The 23,153-nt window shown below is 44.5% G+C and overlaps 1 protein-coding gene across 6 annotated transcripts in view; it reads left to right on the forward strand.

The window, feature by feature from the left end:
• Nucleotides 1-1,578: 1,578 nt before the first annotated feature.
• Nucleotides 1,579-23,153, forward strand: part of HHAT (hedgehog acyltransferase) — a 268,672-nt gene continuing 247,097 nt past the window's right edge. The window contains exons 1-4 of one of the 6 annotated variants that reach the window (XM_081026421.1): nucleotides 1,579-1,789; nucleotides 10,372-10,532; nucleotides 12,875-13,009; nucleotides 22,050-22,182. In XM_081026421.1, the coding sequence (XP_080882547.1) occupies nucleotides 22,092-22,182 (91 nt within the window). In that variant the 5' untranslated portion in view covers nucleotides 1,579-1,789; nucleotides 10,372-10,532; nucleotides 12,875-13,009; nucleotides 22,050-22,091. The remainder of the gene's footprint in view (nucleotides 1,790-10,371; nucleotides 10,533-12,874; nucleotides 13,010-22,049; nucleotides 22,183-23,153) is intronic. The other 5 variants (XM_081026425.1, XM_081026420.1, XM_081026423.1 and 2 more) reach the window with 5 other exon arrangements.

Below are 23,153 nucleotides of genomic sequence, written 5' to 3' on the forward strand. Positions count from 1 at the left end.
TAAATAGTCAGCAAGTACATGAAAAGATGGTCAACATCACTAACCATTAGAAAAATGCAAATAAAACCACAATGAGATATCACCTCAAACCTACTAGGATGGCTACTATCAAAAAACCAAACAAACAAAACCCCAAATAACAAGCTTGGAAAGATTGTGGAGAAATTGGAATTCTTGTGTACTGTTGGTGGGAATTTAAAATGATGTAGCTGCTATGGAAAACAGGATGGCAGATCCTCAACAAATTAAAAAATAGTATTAATATATGACCCAGCAATTCCACTTCTGGGTTGATACTCAAAAGAATTGGAAGCAGAGTCTGAAAGAGATTTTTGTATACCCAGGTTCCTAGCAGCATTATTCATAACATCCCAAAGGTAGAAGCAACCCGTGTCCATTGGATGAATGGATAAAAATGTAGTATATGTACATGGATTCTACCAACCACAGATCGAAAATATTTGAAAACAAAAGTTATGTTGTTGCTGACGTGTACTACGTAGTTAGGCCTATTTGTTGTTCATCTGAAATTCAATTTTAATTGGGCATCCGGTATTTTTATTTGCTAAATCTAGCACCCCTACTTGGGGCGTTTATTAACACCTACTTTCGGAACATCATCCTGTACCAGGTGTTGGGGGTGGAAAACGGAGAGCTGAATGAAAAGAGTTCTACTTCTCAGAGAGTTTATAGACTGGTTTCCCAGAGAATTTTGCAACCACCGAAAGAATCTCCTGGACCATTTCAATGAGTGCTAGATTAAACTTCTTGGAGCACAGCCTCTGTGTTTTCCTGCTGCATAAGGCAGTGTTATGGACATTGCCCTGCTCCTAGAACCACCTGAGACAGCCCTCCCCTGGGAGTCTGATTTCTTTGATTTGAAGAGAGATCTGGATGCCTGTGGTTTTCAGAGCCCAGGTAATTCCTGTTTAGGTAAACCGGTGGAGCTCTGGGAGGTGTGGCCTTGGGGGCGTCTGACAGCACCTGGCATAAAGTCAAGGACCCAGCCATGTCCGGTTGAGGCAGCTTCAGATCTCCACTCGCGCACAACGCATTGAAACCATTGGTATACATTTTGCAGCGGTGATAATCTTTGTAAGTCGTTTTACAGTCCCTCAAGTTCATCCCAGTTGCTCTTCACTCTAATTCGCGAGGAGAGCAGGGCAGCTTATTTCCGCTTACTGAAGAGGAGCGGGAGGCAGGCACACCGGGGCCACGTTCCCGTAGCATGCTCCGGGGGCAACCAGGGCTGCAAAGCCCGCCTTCTCCCCCCTCCCCGCCAAGTTACCTCCTTTCACCTACTAAATGTACGTGGGGACCCCTGGGTTGGGATTTAGAGTTCACCTGGAGTTTCAGGTGACTTCTGCTCCCAAACCCGTTGGCAGCCCCAAGCCAGCAATTAATATACGGGTGGGGGAGAGGTCGCGCAGGAACCGGACCCCACGGGTGAGCGAGGCCTGAAGCCCCAGCCGGACCACTCGGGGTCGGAGAGGCAGGACGCCCTCTCGTGGGTCCCCGGGGCGGGCGGCCTGCTCGCCACGGCTCGCGAGCACCGCCTGCTTCCGCGCCCGGCCACCGGGAGCTGGGCCGCGCGGGCACGGCGGCGGGGACGTGCCGCGAGCACGCGCGCGGGGGCTGCTCCTTCACCGGCCACGCGGAGGGAAGAGGGCGGCTTCCCGGTAGGCTCGCCGCTGCAGCCGCCGCCGCTGGGACTCGGAAGTGCGGAGAGGGGTGTTGGGGACTCCGGGCGTGCGTGAACGCCGCCGCCGCCGCCCGGGACAGCCCGGAGGTGGGTAGCTGGGACCGTAGCGGGTCCCGGGGACGTTGTAGGTGACTTTTTTTTGCTTCGGTTGACAAGGTTGAAAAATGCAATGCACAAGACTTCTTTCCGTTTCCTACCCCGGCTCCTGCGTGCGCGCCCGAGGGCGGGACGGAGAAACGCCTGGTCGGCTGTGCAGACAAAGGCGCCGGGGGCCGTGACCCTGCGCGGCGGCCAAGGCTGGTTTCCTGCCAGCCAGAATCCACGCATGCCCCAGCCCGCGTCCCCTTTTCTTGGCTTCGTCCCCCATTTTCTGCCCTGTCGCGGGGAATCGCGGATGCTGGTCCCCTTGGCAGTATTAGAAGTGCGCCGTCTTACTGCTGCGGCTCCAGTGACCCCCAAACTTAGAGATGTTTGCTTTTTACTCTCCGAACTCAGTTGCCCTCTTTTCTTCTACATTTAGCCTTTAGGTGGCACTGGTCTTTTTGTGGAAAGGCCCATCTTCCCGCAATTCCTACCAAAGAGAGCGGGAGAGGCACTAGGATGGCATTGGTGTTAAGAAATGTGCTGCTTCTTTGGTTCGTGGCTCTTGGATCAGGGCAGCCACGCTACTGGGCTGGCATCCCCGGTGGTTTGCATTTTCTGGGGGTGAGACTCGTTTCTGTTCCTTTCTGTTTTGTATCTCATTCATTCACAGAGCTAGGCGGTTTACTCCAATGTGATGTGCGCTATGGGAACACCAGGAGCTCAGAGGGAAGGCTTCACTGAGGAGGTGGTGCTTTTTATACTGGAATTGGAAAAATAAGTATTTTTTTCTCCTTCCATCCATTCTTGATATTTCATCTTTCTTACAACCTTTTCTCCCTCCTTTCTTGTGGCAGTCCTTAACTGTGATTAAGTGTTGGGTAAGGACAGTTAGTTCTGGTCTGAAAGATTCAACTAATAGTAATGGGATGATGTGCTTGTCAGGTGCTTTAAATCCATTTTTTTTTAAACCTTACAGTAACTGGGAAGGATAGGTAGAATAAAGAAAGCCTTAGAGGAGATGCCAAAGCCCCAGACTATTGGGCATGCTCCCATTTCTGGATCAAAGCCTGTGCTTCATCTACTTTTCATTTTGTTCCTTCCTTGGCAAGAAGGATATAAAGGCTAACCTAGGGTGAAGGCCAAATCTCTGGAGACAGCAGTCATTTTGCTGCGTGGCTAGGTGTTGGTAACATCTAGCAGGTCACACCAGGAACTAGCCAGGGTGGGCCTTACTCACTTGTGTGTCTCCAGCTTCCACTGCAGTTGCATTGGAATTCCCTGGTTTGGATGAAATCCTTGTTTCTTTTGGGGGTGGGGGGTTTCTTTGCCTTTTTGCCATGGACGTGTGACCTGGAACCTCTTTTGAGTCTGGCGAAGCCAATTTTAAAAATGCATCCAAAAATACATAGAGTTACAAATTATATGGAAACGAAGTTATCAAAATAGAGTGAAAAAAACAAATTTGTCATAGAGTATTTTATGTATTTCTTCATGAATGCATTAAGAAACAAGGTTCAGTGCTTATCAAATAACTCAATTTCAAAGTCGTGATGCCCATATAAGTGATATTTTGCAGGGTTTTCAACAGCTGCAGTGCGGTATGAAAATATCTGTGACGAGTCCTGGTTAACAGTGTCACCAGAATTGCTCTTAGTAGTTTGGTTTTTTGTCCACATTTATAACTAAATGAAATCCTGAATTTTAATTAGAGGTTTCTGTAGATAGAGATGTACGAGAAAAAAATGTTAAGTTCACGGGCCCTCAATTTCTCCCTATGGACAGTTTGGAGGGTATCTTAGGTTACATACCCTGCTTGTGGTTGTTTTTCTTCTGAGTCACTTACTGGCCATTACTAATAACTGTTTCCTTCTCCCTCCGTTAGTGTTTCCTTTGCTCAAGTTCATAGTTGTTTCTGGTGATAAAAGCTGTTGAGAGGGAATTGCTGGATTGTTTACATTCCCGGCCTGCTCTGCTCCTTCTGGGATAATTCTGCTGGAGAATATTCCTATGATAGTGCATGTGTGTCACATAGTACATGACAGCCTTTTTTTTTTTTCATGGAACCTTAATGGTGTATGGTACTACCAGTTTTAGGGAAGAAAAAGGAATTATCACTACATATCTCAAAGATATTTAAAAGATTTTAAGATGGTATGAACAATTTTATGGTAATACATTTGAAAATGCATATGAAATGGACAGGTTTTTAAAATATAATGCCTTACCTAAAACATAAGAAGTAGAACATCAGAATAGTTCTATATCTATTAAAGAAATTAAATTTGTAGTTAAAAACCTTTCCGCAGCAAAATTTCCAGGCCCAGATGGCTTCACTAGTGAACTATTACAAACTTTAGAAAACATGAAAAACAGAGAAAAAGGGAACACTCCCTGGCTGCTTTAATGCGGCCAACATGACCTCATTGCTAAGGCTTCATCAGGAACATTACAAGAAGATTATAGGCCAAACTGTAACAAAAAAAGATGCAAAAGTCTTAAAACGATGTGTTGGTAAATCAAGTATAATATCTATAAAAAGGATACTAAACCATCATCAAGTTGGACTTATTTCAGGAATGTAAACTTTGTCTAAGATAGAAAATTAATAATTGTAATTCAACCACATACACAGAATAAAGGAGAAAAATTATTTGATAAAATTCAACACCCATTCGTGATAAAAACTTTCTGCAAGCTAAAACATTATTTAGAGAAATTAAACATTTAAAAAAATGGATAGTGTGTCATTGCTCCACAAATAAATGTATAGATGAGTACAGTTCCTATCAAAATGTAAGCAGATTTTTTTTCAATAATTGTTGATAAACCAACTCTAAAATTTATTTGGAAATTCTAGACAGTCTAAGAAAGAGAGCAAACTTGGATGACTTAAGCTTCTGGATTAATCTGTAGAGTGTAGGTATGGTATTGGCACAAAGCTAGACAGACCATAGGACTGGATAGAGAATCCATAAACAGGCTCACACATGTGTGGTCTCTTGATTTATGAAACAGGTGACATTGCAGTGCAGTGGAGAAAGGGTAACCTTTTCAGTAAATGATGATGAGCCAATTGGATATCCATATGGGCAAAATGTATCTTGATCATCTACCTCATTCCACATACAAAAATTAATCAAGATACATCATACAGCTAAATGTCAGAGCTAAAACAATAAAGCTTTTTCTGGAAGAAAGCAAAGTAGATATCTTTATGACCTAGGTACAGTCAGAGGTTTATTAAATGGGACACAGAAAGCATTAATTATAAAGGGAACTATTGGTAAGAACTTCTGTTCACGTAAAGATTCTGTAAAGAGAGTGAGAAGGCAAGTTACAGAATTGGGTGTAGATATTTGTAATACATAGATCCAATAAAAAACTCATACCCAGAAGGTAGAAACAACTTTTACAAATCATTAAGAATAAGATGGATAGCCCAATAGAAAAATGGCAAGTCTCTTCATAAAAGAAGATCTCTTCAAATTCTTAAGAAACGTAAGGTGGTTAACCTCATTAGTTATTAGGGAAATGCAAATTAAAACTACAATGGGATAGTATACACTCACCAGGGTGTCTAAAATAAGAGACTGTCAATGCTAAGAGCTCATTAAGATATGGACAAACTGGAACTCTCACACATTGCTGATGGGTATAAGAATTAGTATAACCGTTTTGGAAATTGTTTGTGCTATCACTTACTAAAACTGGATATACACATCTGCTTTGACCCAGCTATTCCCTTCTTAGATAAACACTGAATACTAAGGCATATATATGGGTACCAAAAGACATGTAAAACATAGAGCAGTATTTTCATAATGGCGTCAGGTCGGAACAACCCACATGTTCATCAGTAGTGGAATGGCTACATGCATAATTCAATTCTTCGTACCATGGAATACTCTACAGTAATGAGAGTGAACAAATTATTGCCTCACATACAACATGGATGAACCTCACTAACATAACTCTGAACAACAACAAAAAACTAGGTAGACACAACAGAATAAGTGCTGTGTGATTTCATTTACGTGAAGTTCAAAAATGGGCAAAATTAAACCAGCATGATAGATGCCAGGCTAGTGGTCACCTTTAGTGGAGTTATGAAAAGGACAGAAGGGGCTTCTGAGGCATTTAATTTTTTTATGAGTGGTAATTACTGGAGTGAGTCCGCTTTTTGGAAGCCTTACATTTTTCCCCCCTTAGTATATATATATATTTTTTTTTGTAAGGGGAACAGGACTTTATTGGGGAACAGTGTGTACTTCCAGGACTTTTTCCAAGTCAGGTTGTTGTCCTTTCAATCTTAGTTGTGGAGGGTGCTGTTCAGCTTCAAGTTGTTGACCTTTCAGTCTTAGTTGTGGAGGGCGCAGCTCAGCTCCAGGTCCAGTTGCTGTTGCTAGTTGCAGGGGGCGCAGCCCACCATCCCTTGCGGGAGTCGAACCGGCAACCTTGTGATTGAGAGGACGTGCTCCAACCAACTGAGCCATCCAGGAGCTCAGCGGCAGCTCAGCTCAAAGTGCTGTGTTCAATCTTAGTTGCAGGGGGCGGAGCCCACCATCCCTTGTGGGACTCGAGGAGTTGAACTGGCAACCTTGTGGTTGAGAGCCCACTGGCCCATGTGGGAATCGAACTGGCAGCCTTCGGAGTTAGGAGCATGGAGCTCCAACCGCCTGAGCCACCGGCTCGGCCCCCTTAGTATATTTTAACACAAACTTTTCTTAACATATTATAAAATATTTGGTTCATTCAGATGCCCCTAATCTGGGGAGCCATGATTGAGCGATCTTCCAGATGGGATTTTTATTTTTTATCTTCACAAATAGCACAGATTCTGATTCTCACTAGGAGCTCATGGATATTTGTTGAATGAAGAAACCAGTCTAAGATTTCATTATTTGAAGTATAATTTCTGAAAAAAGAGAAGTGATGGTATTGTCCTACTTTCACTGTCTCATCTGGAGTTTTGGGTTAAGCTCTAGGTACAGCTGACAGAACGGTAAAGGTTCTGGGAACCAAATCTTTGGAGAAATAGTTGAAGGAATCATGGATGTTTGTCCCTGAAGAGGGCTTGGAATGGAATGGGTAGCATTAATTATCGTTAAATATTTGAAGGAGTGTTATTGGAAGGAATAATTAAGCCTTTTTAGTATAATAGCAATAATATTAAAAACAAGAATAAGAATTTCATAGCTTACTATGCCCAAGGCACTGTTCTATCACTTTGTAAACTCATTTAATTTTCACAGCAACCCTCTGAGAATTGCTGTTATTCTTGTTTTACAGATAAGGAAATCGAGGCACAGAGAGGTTATGCAACTTGTCCTAGGGCACACAGCTAGAAAGTAGCAAAGCTTGGATTCAAACTTCGGCATTCGCACTCCATCACATTATCCTGTATCCATGGCTTTAGTTAGAGGGTACAAAGGACTAGTAGCAGAAGGTTTTTTCGAAATAGAGGGGCAGATTTTGACTTAGTTTAAGAAAAAAAACAGGATAACAATCAGCGCTGCTTAGAAGCAGTTTCCTTCCCTTGTTAATTTACTGGAAATGGTCAGGTAGATTTTTGTAAAAGGAATTCCCAAAGTGGCTGGAGATTAGCCAGATGACAATAAGGACCCTATTGATTTTGAAATTCTGATTTGAGAGCATAATTTTTTTTTTCATTTTCTCTCTCTCCCCACCCCCCTTAACCTTTTAACATTTTATATAATAAAACTCCATTGTGAAATGCAGTTTTCCCACTACTTTCCAGATTCTATTTATTAGGAACTCTGACATATTGGTGTGGGAGGTCACGTCCACATCCCTTTTCAAGGAGCCTTTGCTGCTCTTCCCAGAAAGAGATGGAACCTATTCTCTCCTTCCCCTTGAATCTGGGTTGGCCTTTTGATTTGTTTGACCAATAAATATTCTGTGAGTTCTGGAGCCTGGTCCTTAAGTGACCTTGCACCCGTTGCCTTTGTTCTTTTGAAACCCTGAAGCCACCATGCTGTGAAGGTTAGCCTGCTGGAGGATGAGTGCCCAGGTGAAGGAGAAGCAAGGCACCTAGCTGACAGCTAGCACGAAATGTCAGACGTGCGTGAGGTCATTTTGGTCCCTCCAGCCTCCTTTGAGCCACATAGTGACTTAGTCATATGTATGACACCAGGTGAGATCAGCAGAACCATCCAGATTGCCATCCCCCACAGTGTTGAGAAAGTACAGATCTTTGTTGTTTTAAGCCACTGTGTGTTGGGATGGCTAAGTATGCAGTTATACATAACTGATAACATGACATTTTGGTGCATATTTGGAAATAATGGTATGTCTTCTAAAATATTCTGTAATTCAGCTTTTCGCCCAGTCCTGCAGACCTCCTTCAGTCTATCTAATCATTCCTCAGTGTTGGTGAAGCCTTTCTGGGTTTGGAAAAGTGTTTCCCCTTAGTATATGTGGGTAGAAGAATAAGACTCTTTATATGGCTCTTAACAGGGTTTGGAAGAAACTCTGATGTGGATGACACGATGAGTCCAGACTTGCATTTTCTAGCAAGAGTCATGTGATTTATATTCTGCGAAATAGGTTTCTGTTTCATTAAATTGGACCCTGGAAAAGAGCTGAAGTCTCATACCAGTGTTTTCAAATGTGATAGAATATTGCCCTACTATTTCATTTTCTCCAGAACCGCTGTCATTTCAGTGGGCCTGTGCTCCTTTGCTTTTATTACTTTGTGGTTTCCAGAGCGCTCATTTGTTCCTAAATTTAGAACTATTTCAGTGTTACTCAGCTCTTATCTCTATGTAATTGCTGACTTTCCCCTCTTATGTCAGAGCTAAATTGGTTTGGTTTAGTTTGTCATCGTCAGTAACTCTTTTAAGGATTGTATGAGTTAGATGTTTCATGTGTATTGTGATTACATTTAGTTGATTTTCAAATTTTCTTTGCTTCTTAGGGAGTATCTAAATTATACATAACTTAAGAAATTCTTTCGCATTTGTGTAGCTTACATTACTTTCTAGCTTTCCTGATGGATTGATTTCACCATAGATGTGGGGAAAAAATGAATCTGGGGCACTCTGTAAGAGGGGGAGGGCTCTTGGGTTAGACTTGGTGGGTTTGAATCTGAGCTCCACCACTTACTAGCTGTGTGATTATGGGGCAGGTACCTTGACCTTTGTGGGCCTTGGTTTTCTGTTGTGTTAAATGAGGATACCAGAATGACCAACCTCAAAGAGTTGTTGTGAAGATTAAATGAGATAATGCTTATAAAGTGCTTTCTCAGGATAGGTAATCTATCAATAGTACTTAACAGTACGGAAGTTACGAAAACATAAAAAAAAACCCAGTAGAGGGAAGTTTCAGTGTAGGGCACTGAGCAACAGTTGGTAGGAGTGATGCTGCTGTCAGAAGTCTCGTTGGCTTAAAGCTGACAGCACCGCTTCCAAATCCTGGTGGATGCGGATATGTGGTGACAGCCCATGTAGTACTAGATACCAAGATGGAGGAGCAGAAACAATTTAAAATGGAAATGTTGGAATCCATGTGTTGCATGCATCAAAAATAAAGATGAAGCACTTTTGAAATGATAGTGGAGTTTGCTGTGGGGAAAGCATCTTACAGCAGTTACGTTTATGTGAATTTCAGGGTTTGGCACAGTGAGCTATGCTTTTCTGCCGAAATTGAGAAACAGGATTTCTGCCTGTAGAGAGTGGGAGTTGGGAACTCGGGTTCTGGTTTTTCCTTCATCGCTGGCTCCTTTGTGTGCTTGGGTAGATTGATCCTGTTCCCTGGAGCAGGTTTCTGATTCCTGAAAGAGAGCTAAGAGCTCTCCTGGTGAGGATGGCATCTTTGGAATTGGGTGGAGTGTTAAATTACCAGGTAAATGGAAGTCACTTCAGTGTAGAAAATGCTCTGGGAGCTGAGGCACTCTTGTCATTTTATGCCTAAGATTTTATTTTGTGGGCCTCTTGAGTTTCTGGAGTCCCCAGATAAATACTTTTTTTGAAATACCCAGCTTTGGGGCTCTAGACCCAATATGAACATAAAGTCCCTTGTTCCTTCAGTGTGACTTTGATCCCAGGGAAACCTTTGCTCGGATTTCCTTCCAACATCCAATATCAAAGTGCATTTTCACTTTGTCTTCACCTGCTTCGAATTCTCATTCTTGTCAATAATATTTAGCTTTGAGAGACTGTATTCTTGCAGCTTTGGAGTTGCTGTTTTTTTTGGTTCTTTACTTCACCCCACCCCGTTATTTTTTTTTGTTGTTGTTGTTTTTTAAACAATCCTACTACCTTCCCGACTAGTTTGTTGCCAGGCGGTACAACTTAATTTTTCCTCATCGGCTTTGCTTGGTTCTAGCACTTTCTCTCCACTTGCTACCGAGGGCCTAAATTGCTGACCTCCCTGCCTCTAGACTATTCCACAGTGTTGAAGGGCTTCTTCTGAAGCTTCACTCAAATAGTTAAATGTACTGGCTCACAAACCTGAGGTTTCTTCAGGAAATCAGATCCAAACTTGTCATCATTTTTGTTTAAAACCCTCTGCTCCTTGGCTCCTACTGTTCCTTCACCTAATCTGTCCACATTGTTTCTTCACAGCCCTGACCAGTATTCCCACTGAGGCGGAAGTGTTGTCAGACACGTCTCTTCCCCATACAGCAACCTTCTTCCTCAACTCGCATCTTCAATGGTGCGATCTACCTCATTGCTGTAGATTGGCCTGGTGGACTCTTACCTACAAATAGACTGTGTTGCTACAGGTTGGCTATTTCCTATAGAAATATGTTATAAATGGTGATTATTTTCTAGGCAGTCTCACCGATGCCCACTTAGCTGATAATGTTTCTGCAGGACTGAGTCTATGCATAAAAAACAGAAACAAAGCATTACTTACACGTTTTAGTAAGGACCTCTTTGATTTCATCACGATAGCTGACGCTTCAAGAAGAGCGTGCTTGTTTCAAGAATGAGAAATAGAAACGTGAGAATTTTCTGAGAGTTTTTGGGACCCTTTATGGGTTTGGGCATTTTTAAGAAGTTCTAATTATATTCCCAAATGTACAACTTTCCTTTTCTCGGATACCATTATGTCATGAAATCCTTTAAAACACATCTACTCAGATTTGCTTCCTCAATGCACAGCTGAAAATCACAGAGGAAAAAAAAACAACCTCAAGGGGAGAAATTTTTTAGATAAGTGGGCAAGAGTTGCAAAGAGAGGTATAAGGAAAAAAAGGTCTGTTAAAAGGCATGAGAGTGTTTGGGTGGTAGTGTTTTGAGGTGGCGTTCCTGGAACTATGAGTGATGGACTGAGAAAAGTGAGAGTACTGCATAGAATTCATTTGGGGATAAAAAAAAGAGGTGGTGAGGAAGAGATGCCAGGCTGAAAGCGCTCCAGGTGGCCCTCACAGACAGTCTGTATGCTGTCTGGGTGGTCTTGGGTTGGGTGTGGGGAGAGCAAGAGGAGTGAGACATTAGAGAGAGCTCTGGGGACGCCCACCTGCTGAGGGAGTACTAGCAGCAGGTAAGACGACCACCTCCCACAGAAAGTCAGTTAGATTTCATCAATTCAGGAAGAAAATCAGGGCTCCAGCTCAGTAAGCTCCTCATGAATTCAATTCATTCACTGGTGCTACCGACAGATTGCAGCTAATATTTATTGAGTACTTACTCTGTGCCAGGCCCTGGATAAGCATTTTACATTTCACCCATTCAACAACCCTATGAGGAAGGTGACCCACTCTTTTAGTCTCCAAGATTATGTTCACATTTTATTTTTAGGGGTTCAACTCTTTGCCAATCACATATTCTTGGTTTTTTTTTAAAGGGAAATTGTTCTGTGCGTTTTTGGGGTTTTAAAAAGATTTTTGTTGGGGAAGGGGAACAGGACTTTATTGGGGAACAGTGTGTACTTCCAAGACTTTTTTCCAAGTCAAATTGTCCTCTCTATCTTAGTTCTGGAGGGTGCCATTCAGCTTCAAGTTGTTGTCCTTTCAGTCTTAGTTGTGGAGGGCGCAGCTCAGCTCCAGCTCCAGTTGCCGTTGCTAGTTGCAGGGGGCGCAGCCCACCATCCCTTGTGGGAGTCGAGGAATCGAACTGGCAACCTTGTGGTTGAGAGCCTGCACTCCAAACAACTGAGCCATCCAGGAGGCAGCTCAGCTCAAGGTGCAGTGTTCAATCTTAGTTGCAGGGAGCACTGCGCACCATCCCTTTTGGGACTCCAGGAGTTGACCGAGGAGTTGAACCGGCAACCTTGTGGTTGAGAGCCCACTGGCCCACGTGGGAATCGAACCTTCGGCCTTCGGAGTCAGGAGCATGGAGCTCCAACCGCCTGAGCCACCGGGCCGGCCCCCAATCACAGATTCTTAATGAAGTGAGGAGGACACCCAATATAAGAGCGACCTCCTTTGAAAGGAGAGATATTATAAAACCCAGACGTTCAAGTTAACTTCCCACTGAGGGGTAAACTACCATATTTCTACAAAATTCCAGAAATAATTTTTTGTTGTTGTAGATTTTATTGGGGAAGGGGAACAGGACTTTATTGGGGAACAGTGTGTACTTCTGGGACTTTTCCAAATCAAGTTATTGTCCTTTTAATCTTAGTTGTGGAGGGCGCAGCTCAGCTCCAGGTCCAGTTGCCGTAGTTTGTTGCAGGGGGCACAGTCCACCATCCTGTGGGGAGCCATAATTTCTTGTTTCTCTGGAATCTTGTGGCCTGGCTTAGTTCATGATTAACTTGTTTCAGGTCCTGAGGCATTGTTCTACCTGTGCCTCTGGGGAGCTTGCAAACTGCTAAGGAATGAAGTGGGAATGGTCAGTTTCTCAAGACACAGATTACTGATTGCTATCAGGATAATGGGTAGACTCTGTCAGGGGATAATTACGTTTGGGGAACTTTGTGATGATTCTGTAGTTTCTGTGTAAAAGTTAAAAATTTATTTTCTGTGAGGTAATGCACCCATGTGATTGTTAAACTGCACGTACCCATAGGGTATATATTGGTGAAGGTGATTAAATCAGGCGCTTCAGCATCCCTGATTACCGGCCGCATCATCATTTGTGTGTGTGTCTCTTTTTTCATTCCCACTCCCCCTTTCAGGTACTGTTCGACTCGTGGCGGCTGGCTCGCCACACTTGGCGCCCGAACAGGGACCTGAATACGGGGGTAACAGTGAGGAACACCGCGTGGTTAGGATCCGGCTCATAAAGAGGAGCTTATTTCATTGGATGCGCGGTGAGTGAGACACGGTCCCCCTCGGTCGAATGAGTGTGTGAGTGAGTGATAGCTCCACGACCTCGTGTTACGGAGCTTGTTTGGGCTCGATACTGCGGTTCCGGTTCTGTCATATGGCATAACGGCGATCAGACTTCCGTCTGCCTGTTCGGGGAATTATTCCGAAACGCTTTCTAGCTAAGACAGATTCAGTCTCGCGAGAGGCACGGCCAGCCGAGCATCTGTTTGTTTTCATTGAGTGAAAGAAGCGCCGAGGTTAGGGAAAAGAGATAGGTCACGCTAGCAGCAAGGACCTTTATGTGAGAGGATTGAAGAAATTACTCGCCGCCCGTGGCAGCAGGGTGAGCAGAGAACAGTTAGATAAATTTTTAGAATTTGTAAAAAAAGTTTGCCCGCGGTTTCCAGATAAAGGTACCGTCAGCCTGGAAACTTGGGAGAAAGTTGGAGAGCGATTGCAGGATTATTACACTGCCCGCTTTGCCTCGGTGAAGCGTCCCGCTCCGGCCTCTCCTCTCCTCTGCGGCAGGAGAAAGGATTATTACTCTGCCCACGGACCTCAGCGGGTCCCGGTAAAAACATTCTGGCTAATCAGAGACTGTCTGAATCTCAGACATGAAGGTTGTAGGTTAGAAAAAGTAAAACAGGCAGGGAATGCGGAGCTTCCCGTATCTGCCACCTCTCCGGAGGAAGGAGAGGAGGGGGAGGGAGCTCGCATGCATGGTAAAGCTCCTATGCATGATAAAGAGCTTGCTAGCCAGGAATCACCAGATGAACAATGGAAAGATTTAGATATGCAAGATCAAGAAGGCTTGGAAGAGGCTGCAGCTAAAGTTGATAGGGAAATATATCCCCCAGTAGTGGCCGTAGCTCAAAAAAGCAGACAGCTCGTAGACTCGATATATACACTTTCTCAGCAAATGAAGATTCTTCAGGGACAGCTAGTGAGACTTAAGGTTGCTCGAGAGGGAGAAGATTGTCTCGGACCTCCCCGAGTGCCTTATACTGGGGAAGATGTTATCAGACCCCCCCTGATTGATTATACCAATCCATGAAATCCAGGGGGTAGGGATCCCCCTGTAAATAATTCCACTGCTCCGCCTCCTGAGGAGCCTCGCATATGGGATCCCCCATTTCCACCACCGCAGCCGCCGATTTGGGATATGTTTACAAAGCCCCAGCCAGGATATGTTAAATCAGGGTCAGATTCTATTATGCGCTCTCCTCTTCAATTGGCCTGTGAGGAGGCTCATAAGCAGGGAGAGTCTACAAAAAGTTTTGGAGTGTATCCTCTTTTTGATAGAATTGATCAAGCAGGAAACAGGGCTAGGGAGTGGAGACCTTTTCAATGGAAACAAGTAAAAGAATTAAAAGAGGCTTGTACTCAGTACGGCCCCATTGCCCCTTTTACCATGGCAATTTTAGATGCTTTGACTAATGAGGCTACTCCTCCAGAGGATTGGAAACATATAGCTCATGTTTGCCTTTCCGGAGGTGATTATCTTCTATGGAAGTCAGAATTTTATGAAAATTGCAAAATGAAGGCTAATGAAAATGCATTAAGACAGATTCCTGTTACTTTTGACATGCTAGCAGGAGAAGGCTTGTATGCCGATCTAGAAAATCAGATGGGCTATATGCCAGGCGCTTATGGTCAAATTGCCATAGCAGCTAAGGATGCTTGGAGAATGTTGCCTGATTATTCCCATAAGGAGGAGCAGGTCACTCAAATAAGACAGGGCGCGGATGAGCCTTTACCAGGATTTTGTTTCTCGCCTTAGTACAGCTGCAGGGCGGACATGTGGCTCGACAGTGGCTACTCAGGCTTTCATAAAACAGCTTGCTTATGAGAATGCTAATTCTGCTTGTCAAGCAGTTATCAGACCATTCAGAAAGAAAGGGACTTTATCTGATTTTATCCGTTTATGCGCTGATGTAGGACCGTCCTTTTTTCAAGGTATAGCTATGGCTGCAGCTTTACAAGGAAAATCTATAAAGGAGGTTATGTATCAACAGGCAAAACTTAATGCAGGCAGTCGCACCGGAGCCTGCTTTAACTGTGGGAAGAAAGGACATCGGGCAGCTCAGTGCCCGCGTAGAGCTGAGCCTGAGAATTCAACGGCTCCTACCGCAGCTTCTACAAAGAAGCCTCCAGATGTGTGTCCTAAATGTAGGAGAGGAAAACATTGGGCCAATGAGTGTAGATCCAAAACAGATAAAGATGGAAAACCGGTTCAGGGAAACTGGGTGAGGGGCCAGCCCCAGGCCCTGAATCAACAATGTTATGGGGCGCTGCAGGTTCAGGATCAAGCACAGAACCAAATAGGACACGAGTCCCAGGAAAGAAATATATCACAGATTTATTCAGGGCCACCGCAGGCAGCGCAGGATTGGACTTGTGTTCCACCACCGATATCGTATTAACTCCTGAGATGGCAATGCAAGCTTTACCCACAGGGGTTTTTGGGCCTTTACCACCTAAAACGGTAGGTTTATTATTAGGAAGAAGTAGTACTACTATAAGAGCGAAGGCAGGCGACTGGCTAGGGCCCGGCTCGGGAGGGCGGCGGAGCGGCAACTGCAGAAGCAGGCAGCGGCAGAGAGGACATGGTGCCCGGAGGCGCCGAGAAGGAAGTGCAGTCCGTCCCTCAGGGTTAGTGAATGAGGCTCCCCGCCCGGCCGGCCCGGGGACTGTGCGCTGCGGGTCCCAGCATGAGTACGGGCCCCGGCTGTGAGCCCTGCACTAAGCGACCTCGCTGGGGCTCGTCCTCGATCCCAAGGACGCCCCGGTGCAGTTCAGGGTCCCACCTTCGTCAGGCTGCGTCCCGGGGCGGGCGGGACCGCACCGAGGCAGCACCACTTTCCTTGTTTTCAAACAAAAGTCTATCACCAGTTAAAAAAAGTATACAGTATTTAAACTATCATCAGACTGCAGCTATGTGTAAGTGGCAAGATGAGGAAGGACATCGGGGAACTTTTCAGCCATATATTATCCCTGGCCTCCCAGTTAATCTCTGGGGACGGGATCTTATGAGCAATATGGGAGTTTATCTTTTTAGCCCAAGCACTCAAGTGACTCAGCAAATGTTTAATCAAGGGCTCCTCCCAGGACAAGGCTTAGGTATCCAGGGACAAGGATGACAGAAACCCATTTTGCCTAATCCTAATTTACAAAGAACAGGCTTGGGGTATTTTCCCCGGGGGTCATAGATCTACCTGTACTCCACCAAAAAACAGCAGAGGCTATGACTTGGAAATCTGATACGCCTGTCTGATACGCCTGTGTGGATAGATCAGTGGCCCCTCACTCAAGAAAAAATATCAACCGCTCAAGCGCTTGTACAGGAGCAGCTTGAAAAAGGCCATGTGGTTGAATCTACTTCACCTTGGAATTTGCCTATTTTTGTTATCAAGAAAAAGTCAGGAGGATGGAGATTGCTGCAGGATTTAAGAAAAGTTAATGAGACTGTTGAGGTCATGGGTGCCCTCCAGCCAGGGTTGCCACATCCCTCCGCCATTCCTAAAGATACCTACAAAATAGTTTTAGATTTGAAAGACTGTTTTTATACTATATTACTTCATTCTCAAGATTGTAGGAGATTTGCTTTCAGCATTCCTAGCCCTAATTTTCAAGAGCCTATGAAAAGATATCAGTGGCGAGTCCTTCCCCAAGGCATGGCAAATAGCCCCACCTTATGTCAGAAGTTTGTTAGCGAAGCAATTGATAACACCAGAAAACAATTCCCTTCTGTGTATATCATTCATTATATGGATGACATATTGTTGGCTTGCAAAAAAGAAGGGATATTATTAGCTTGCTTTGTAAACATGAAAGAAAATCTTCTGGCCTCGGGTCTTATTATTGCACCTGAAAAAGTACAAAAAAGTAAACCTTATTCTTATTTGGGATTTCAGCTATTTGCTCAGTATTTTACTCCTCAAAAGATAGAACTTAGAAAAGATCATCTTAAATCTCTTAATGATTTTCAGAAACTGTTGGGAGATATTAATTGGCTGCGCCCTTCTTTGGGTTTAACTACTGGAGATTTAAAACCGCTGTTTGAAATTTTAAAAGGGGATTCTGATCCAACTTCCCCCAGGTCTCTTACTGAGCCTGCAAGGAAAGCTCTTTCTACGGTTGAAAAGGCCATCCAATAACAGCATGTTTCCTTTTTAGATTATTCTAAACCTCTGTATGTGTACATTTTAAAAACCAAACACACGCCCACGGCGGTGTTACGGCAAAAAGGGCCACTTAGATGGATACATCTCCATGTGGCTGCTCAAAGGAATCTTACTCCTTATCATAAATTTGTAGCCAGTTTAATTCAAGAAAGCCGCTTAGAAGCTCAAAAATATTATAAAAAGGAGCCAGATTCATTCGTTGTTCCTTTCACAAAGACACAGATTCAAGGCTTGATGCAGTTTACAGATAGCTTTCCAATCGCCTTGGCTCATTTTGCGGGAACTTTGGATAATCATTATCCCAAGCATAAATTGCTTCAATTTTTTCAACATCATGATCCAATTTTCCCTTCAATTGTGTCTCATGTTCCTCTTCCTGCTGTACCTAATGTTTTTACTGATGGTTCTAATAATGGAGTGGCTGTTTATGCGCTCAATCAACAGAATATCAAAAAGACACAAACACCTCCAGCATCAGCTCAAATAGTTGAGCTTCGAGCAGTTCATATGGTATTGCTTGATTTTGCTGACCAGTCTTTTAATTTATTTTCTGATAGCCATTATGTGGTCCGTGCAGTCAAGAATTTAGAAACTGTACCTTTTATTGCCACTAGTAATCCTGTTATTCAGGACTTGTTTCTTCAGATACAACAAGCCATTCAGCTGCGCTGTAAGAAATTTTATATTGGCCATATTAGAGCTCACTCTAATCTTCCAGGACCTTTAGCTCTAGGAAATCAAATTGCAGATTCTGCTATGCAGCTCATTGCCTTAACTCAGATAGAAAAGGCACAACAGGCTCATAGCCTTCATCATCAAAATAGCCAGAGCCTGAGATTACAGTATAAGATTCCTAGAGAAGCAGCACGTCAGATAGTGAAACAGTGTCCGAACTGTTCACATTTACAGCCTGTACCTCATTATGGAGTCAACCCTCGAGGCTTACGTCCTAATGATCTCTGGCAAATGGATGTAACTCATGTACCTGAGTTTGGAAAGTTAAAATATGTTCATGTCTCCATAGATACATTTTCTGGATTTGTTGTGGCTACTGCTCAAACAGGAGAGGCTGCCTCTCATGTTATTAGGCATTGTCTTGCTGCATTTGCTATGATTGGAACTCCTAAAAAACTTAAAACAGATAATGGCTCTGGTTATACCAGCAAAAAATTTGCTTTATTTTGCCAACAATTTTCTATTAATCATGTTACTGGCATTCCTTACAATCCCCAAGGCCAAGGGATTGTTGAACGCACTCATGGCACATTAAAGATCAATTTGCAAAAAATAAAAAAGGGGGAGTTATATCCCCTGACGCCTCATAATTACCTGTCTCATTCTCTCTTTATTCAAAATTTTTTGACTTTGGATGCTTATGGTAAGAGTGCAGCAGATCGCTTTTGGCCCCTTTTTGAGTCCAACCCCTTGGCTTTAACAATACCCCATGCATCCTCTCTCCTACTCAAAATGATACTACAGAGGTTATTTTAGGAAGCCTCTCCTTTACAAATTGCTCCTCCTTCATTAATGTATCCTCTCCTATGTGTGCACCCAATGGATCGGTATATATTTGTGGAAATAATTATGCCTACACCTATTTACCACAAAACTGGACAGGAGTTTGTGCCCTAGGCTCCCTCCTCCCAGATGTATCCATCATTCCAGGAGATGAGCCAGTCCCTATCCCGACTTTCGAACATGTTGCAGGACGCACTAAACGTGCAGTCCATTTTATTCCCTTATTAGCGGGTCTAGGCATCACCACCGCACTTGCCACCGGGTCCGCGGGGATAGGACATTCCCTAGTACAATACCATAAATTATCTGGGCAACTCATATCAGATGTCCAGGTACTCTCAGAAACCATCCAAGATCTTCAAGATCAGGTTGATTCACTAGCAGAAGTTGTCCTCCAAAACAGGAGGGGATTAGATTTACTTACTGCAGAAAAAGGGGGCATCTGCCTGGCCCTCGGAGAAAAATGTTTTTATGCTAACAAATCTGGAATTGTTCGTGACAGAGTCAAAAATGACAAGAAGACCTTGAAAAAAGAAAAGACCTCCTTTCCAACCCTCTCTGGATTCAATGGACTTTTTCCCTACTTACTACCCCTGCTTGGCCCCATACTCGGGTGCTTTATCCTACTATCACTGGGACCCATCCTCCTCAATAAACTCATGCGCTTTCTCAGACAACAAATAGAGGCCTTGCAGGCCAAGCCCATACAGGTCCATTACACCTGACTGGAGATGCAAGAGCGAGGAGATCCCTATCTCCAATGACAGGAGTCATAAAACAGGACTCCTCCCCTGTGAGATGAACTGGGTAGCCAGAGACGGGTAAGTTTTAAAGAACCTTTCAACGCCTAAGACAGGGCTTGTGTTGTTTAATACAAGCACCGAAGACGGGCAAGTTGATAAGGATATCTTGAAATGCCTAAGTCAGGCACCATCACCTTGCTTTTGCTGTAGGAAAAATTCTGCAGCTTTAAAATAAAAAAGGGGGAGATGTGGGGAGCCATAATTTCTTGTTTCTCTGGAAACTTGTGGCCTGGCTTAGTTCATGATTAACTTGTTTCAGGTCCCGAGGCATTGTTCTACCTGTGCCTCTGGGGAGCTTGCAAACTGCTAAGGAATGAAGTGGGAATGGTCAGTTTCTCAAGACACAGATTACTGATTGCTATCAGGATAATGGGTAGACTCTGTCAGGGGATAATTATGTTTGGGGAACTTTGTGACGATTCTGTAGTTTCTGTGTAAAAGTTAAAAATTTATTTTCTGTGAGGTAATGCACCATGTGATTGTTAAACTGCACGTACCCATAGGGTATATATTGGTGAAGGTGATTAAATCAGGCGCTTCAGCATCCCTGATTACCGGCTGCATCATCATTTGTGTGTGTGTCTCTTTTTTCATTCCCACTCCCCCTTTCAGGTACTGTTCGACTCGTGGCGGCTGGCTCGCCACACCATCCCTTGGGGGAGTCGAGGAGTCAAACTAGCAACCCTGTAGTTGATAGCCTGTGCTCCAACCAACTGAGCCATCTTGCTACCTGGGAGCTAGTTGCAGGGGGCGCAGCTCGCTGGCCCATGTGGGAATCGAACTGGCAGCCCCGTTGCCCAGAGCTCACGCTCTAAACTGAGCCACCCATCCGCCTCCAGAAAGAAATTTTAAGATAATCTAGGCAATACCAGGTATTTAAAAATAAAGTGATTAGCAATGTATGAAGCTAGAAATGGTTCTGAAAAATGGCAGGGGAACCTGAGAAGGCGTTGTTGAAGTACTAGGAATAAGAGCGCTTGTGATTGAAAGCGCGGTGTCTGCTTTTGGATCTCAGGTTGCAGGAGAAATCCAGACCAAACTGACTTTTAGGGCTCTCTTGTTGGAGGACCACTGATTTCTGACCTCATATTTTATGAAAGCTAAAGTTTATTTCCCTTCCTGTTCTGTCTCCCTGTAACCTGAAGAAAGGAGTTTGTGGCAGATTCTGGGCCAACTTCTCCTTGAACTGGTATTAATGAGTCTGGCTATGGCTGAGGGAAGGGGTGGGGGCCTGGTGGTCCCAAGACTTGGATTTGCACCCTGGCTCAGTTATTTGTGACTGCGTAACCTCATGTGTTTCACTTTCGTCATCTGTAAAATGCCTACGTCCCTTGCCCCACCTACTTTACTGGGCTTTTGTGAAAAGAAAATGAGATAATGTGTGAGTTCTGATTTTTGGCATTCCTATGACTTATTAGAAGTGCTTGGGGCTTCAAAGTCTGCTCTTTAATTTGACATCTACATTGAGATATCTGAGAGGTTTAAATAAATCAATGAGGGTGGTAAGAAAGGGTTACGTTTAGCTAGCCCTTTGTTACTTGGGCACTGATCATTTAATTTGCAGTTTTAGGACCTAACCGTCCATCACCTGCTCTCTTACATAGAATGTAGATTTGGCTGCCATACCAGAGAGACCTAGAATAGCAGAGGCTTACACAACCTAGAAGCACATTTCTCTTTCATGTAAAAGTGAGCCAGGGCAGTGCTGGAGGTGAGGTGGTACATGGAGTCAGGACCGAGGTGCCTCTAACATGTTTGTCCACGTGGCTTTTGGTCCAAGGTGGCTGTTCCAGCTCCGCCCAGTGGGAAGGAGATGACCACAGCCTCATAGCCAGAGTCAAATGTCCACGCTTGGCCACACTGTAGAGTTGGGCTCAGCGTCCATGTGTTCAGATAAAAATTCACACTTACTGTGTAAGAAGGGAGACTGCACATTGCAGGCTGAGTAACTGGCAGGGTCTGCCGCAGTTGCCTGGGGTGTGTCATGAGCTCCCATTGCAGAAGTGCACACAAGATGGAAGACAGAGCAGTTTTCATTAATCCTTTCTAACGAACACTACAGGATGACATTTGAAGGGGAGAACAAGGAGGGTGAGGCTGATGGCTTAGAAGAGGTTGGAGATGATTTGTGCTTTTCTTTTGTTCAGGCTTTTGAAGCCATTTTTTATTCATGGAGCGACTTGCAGTCCCTTTTTGCTATATCACATGCCCTGTGCAAGGTTCTGGGGACGCAGAGGTCATGGTCCCTGCTCCCTGAAGGTCTGCTCCACCGGGGCAGACGTGTGTCAGGCAGTGACGATAGAACAGGTGTACACTGTGATGGGAAGCAGGTGGGGGGCTGTAGGAGCCCAGAGAGAAAGAGCTGCTCACCCCAAGCAGGCAGGCAGGTTGTGTGTGTGTGTGTGTGGTAACTGGCAGGAGGAGGTTTCGCTCGGGTTACATCTGTATCCTCTTGGGAGAGCGAGTTTACTGCTGGTGATAAGATGCTGTTCTCTGGTGTCATGTCCAGGGCTTAATGTTTTTCTTTCTGTTTCTAGAAACTTCAACTTGGGCTTCGGGACCTTTCGTCACAAGAAGCAATGCTGGCCCGGTGGGAACTGTCCTTTTACCTGCTTGCTTCTCTAGGCTTTCACTTCTATTCTTTCTGCGAAGTTTACAAAGTCTCCAGAGGTAAGTCTCAACGTTTCTGAATTTGTATCCAGAAAACAAGGCGAGCGGGAGTGCTCAGAGGCGGAAGATTCAGGAAGCTCTCATGGGCTTGGATGACTTGGGCGCCACTTTGCTTTGCCCTCATCGTGGGCAGTTTGAATCAATGGCCGGAGTCAGTGGAGTTTTCCACTCTGATCCTGGCTCCCTCAGGTGATTCTGTGGCTAGTCTTCTGTAATAGGAGGTTTGAGTCAACGGCTGTTGGAGGCCATGGTGGGGATTCGCGTGCATAATTTGCAGTAACCTCTTAAATTTCTCTCTTACCGTCACTCCTCACAGACACATGGAGGCAGCTCATGGTGTTGGAGGCCCGAACTCCTTTCATCTTTCGTCCTGTTGTCTTTAGTGCTTTTGTGTGTATTCCGAAGAGGAAGCGTCACTGAGTCTACATTCCTGCCCGTAGGAAGGGGATTGGGAACCCTTCTTTCCTTTAAAGGCAGCATGGCTGGTTACCCTTGTTACTTCTGATACCCAGTTGGCCTGCACCGAGTTCTGTGGCCATGGCCGGCAGACTGGGAAATACAGTCTTTAGCTTGGTGGCCACACGCTATTTAAAACTTCCCATGCTATGGAAAAATGGAGGAAAGAGTTTTGCAGGGACCATGAGGGATCAGGTCCATAATCAGTTTCCTAGAGTGATGGTGAGCCTCGTTTTAAGGAAGACCAGGAGCCAGCCACACAGAGAAGGGGGCAGAGGACCTGTGGATAGAGAGGAGTTTGCAGACAAATGGACAAGCGTGTGCAGTTCCACTGTAGTGTGAGGAAGCAGCATGATCTGGGAACTACGGACTACTGGGTAGGACTGGCTTGTAGAGTAGGGAAAGAGTAGCAAGAGCTAAGCTCAGATCAAAAAGCAGGGAGAGATGGCGAAAGACCGTATATATTCAGCTGAGGAGTCTAGACTTGATCTCGAAGGCAGGGGAGGCTGTGGAAA

The sequence above is a fragment of the Rhinolophus hipposideros genome (assembly GCF_964194185.1).
Source record: "Rhinolophus hipposideros genome assembly, chromosome: 19".
Classification (NCBI taxonomy): domain Eukaryota; kingdom Metazoa; phylum Chordata; class Mammalia; order Chiroptera; family Rhinolophidae; genus Rhinolophus; species Rhinolophus hipposideros.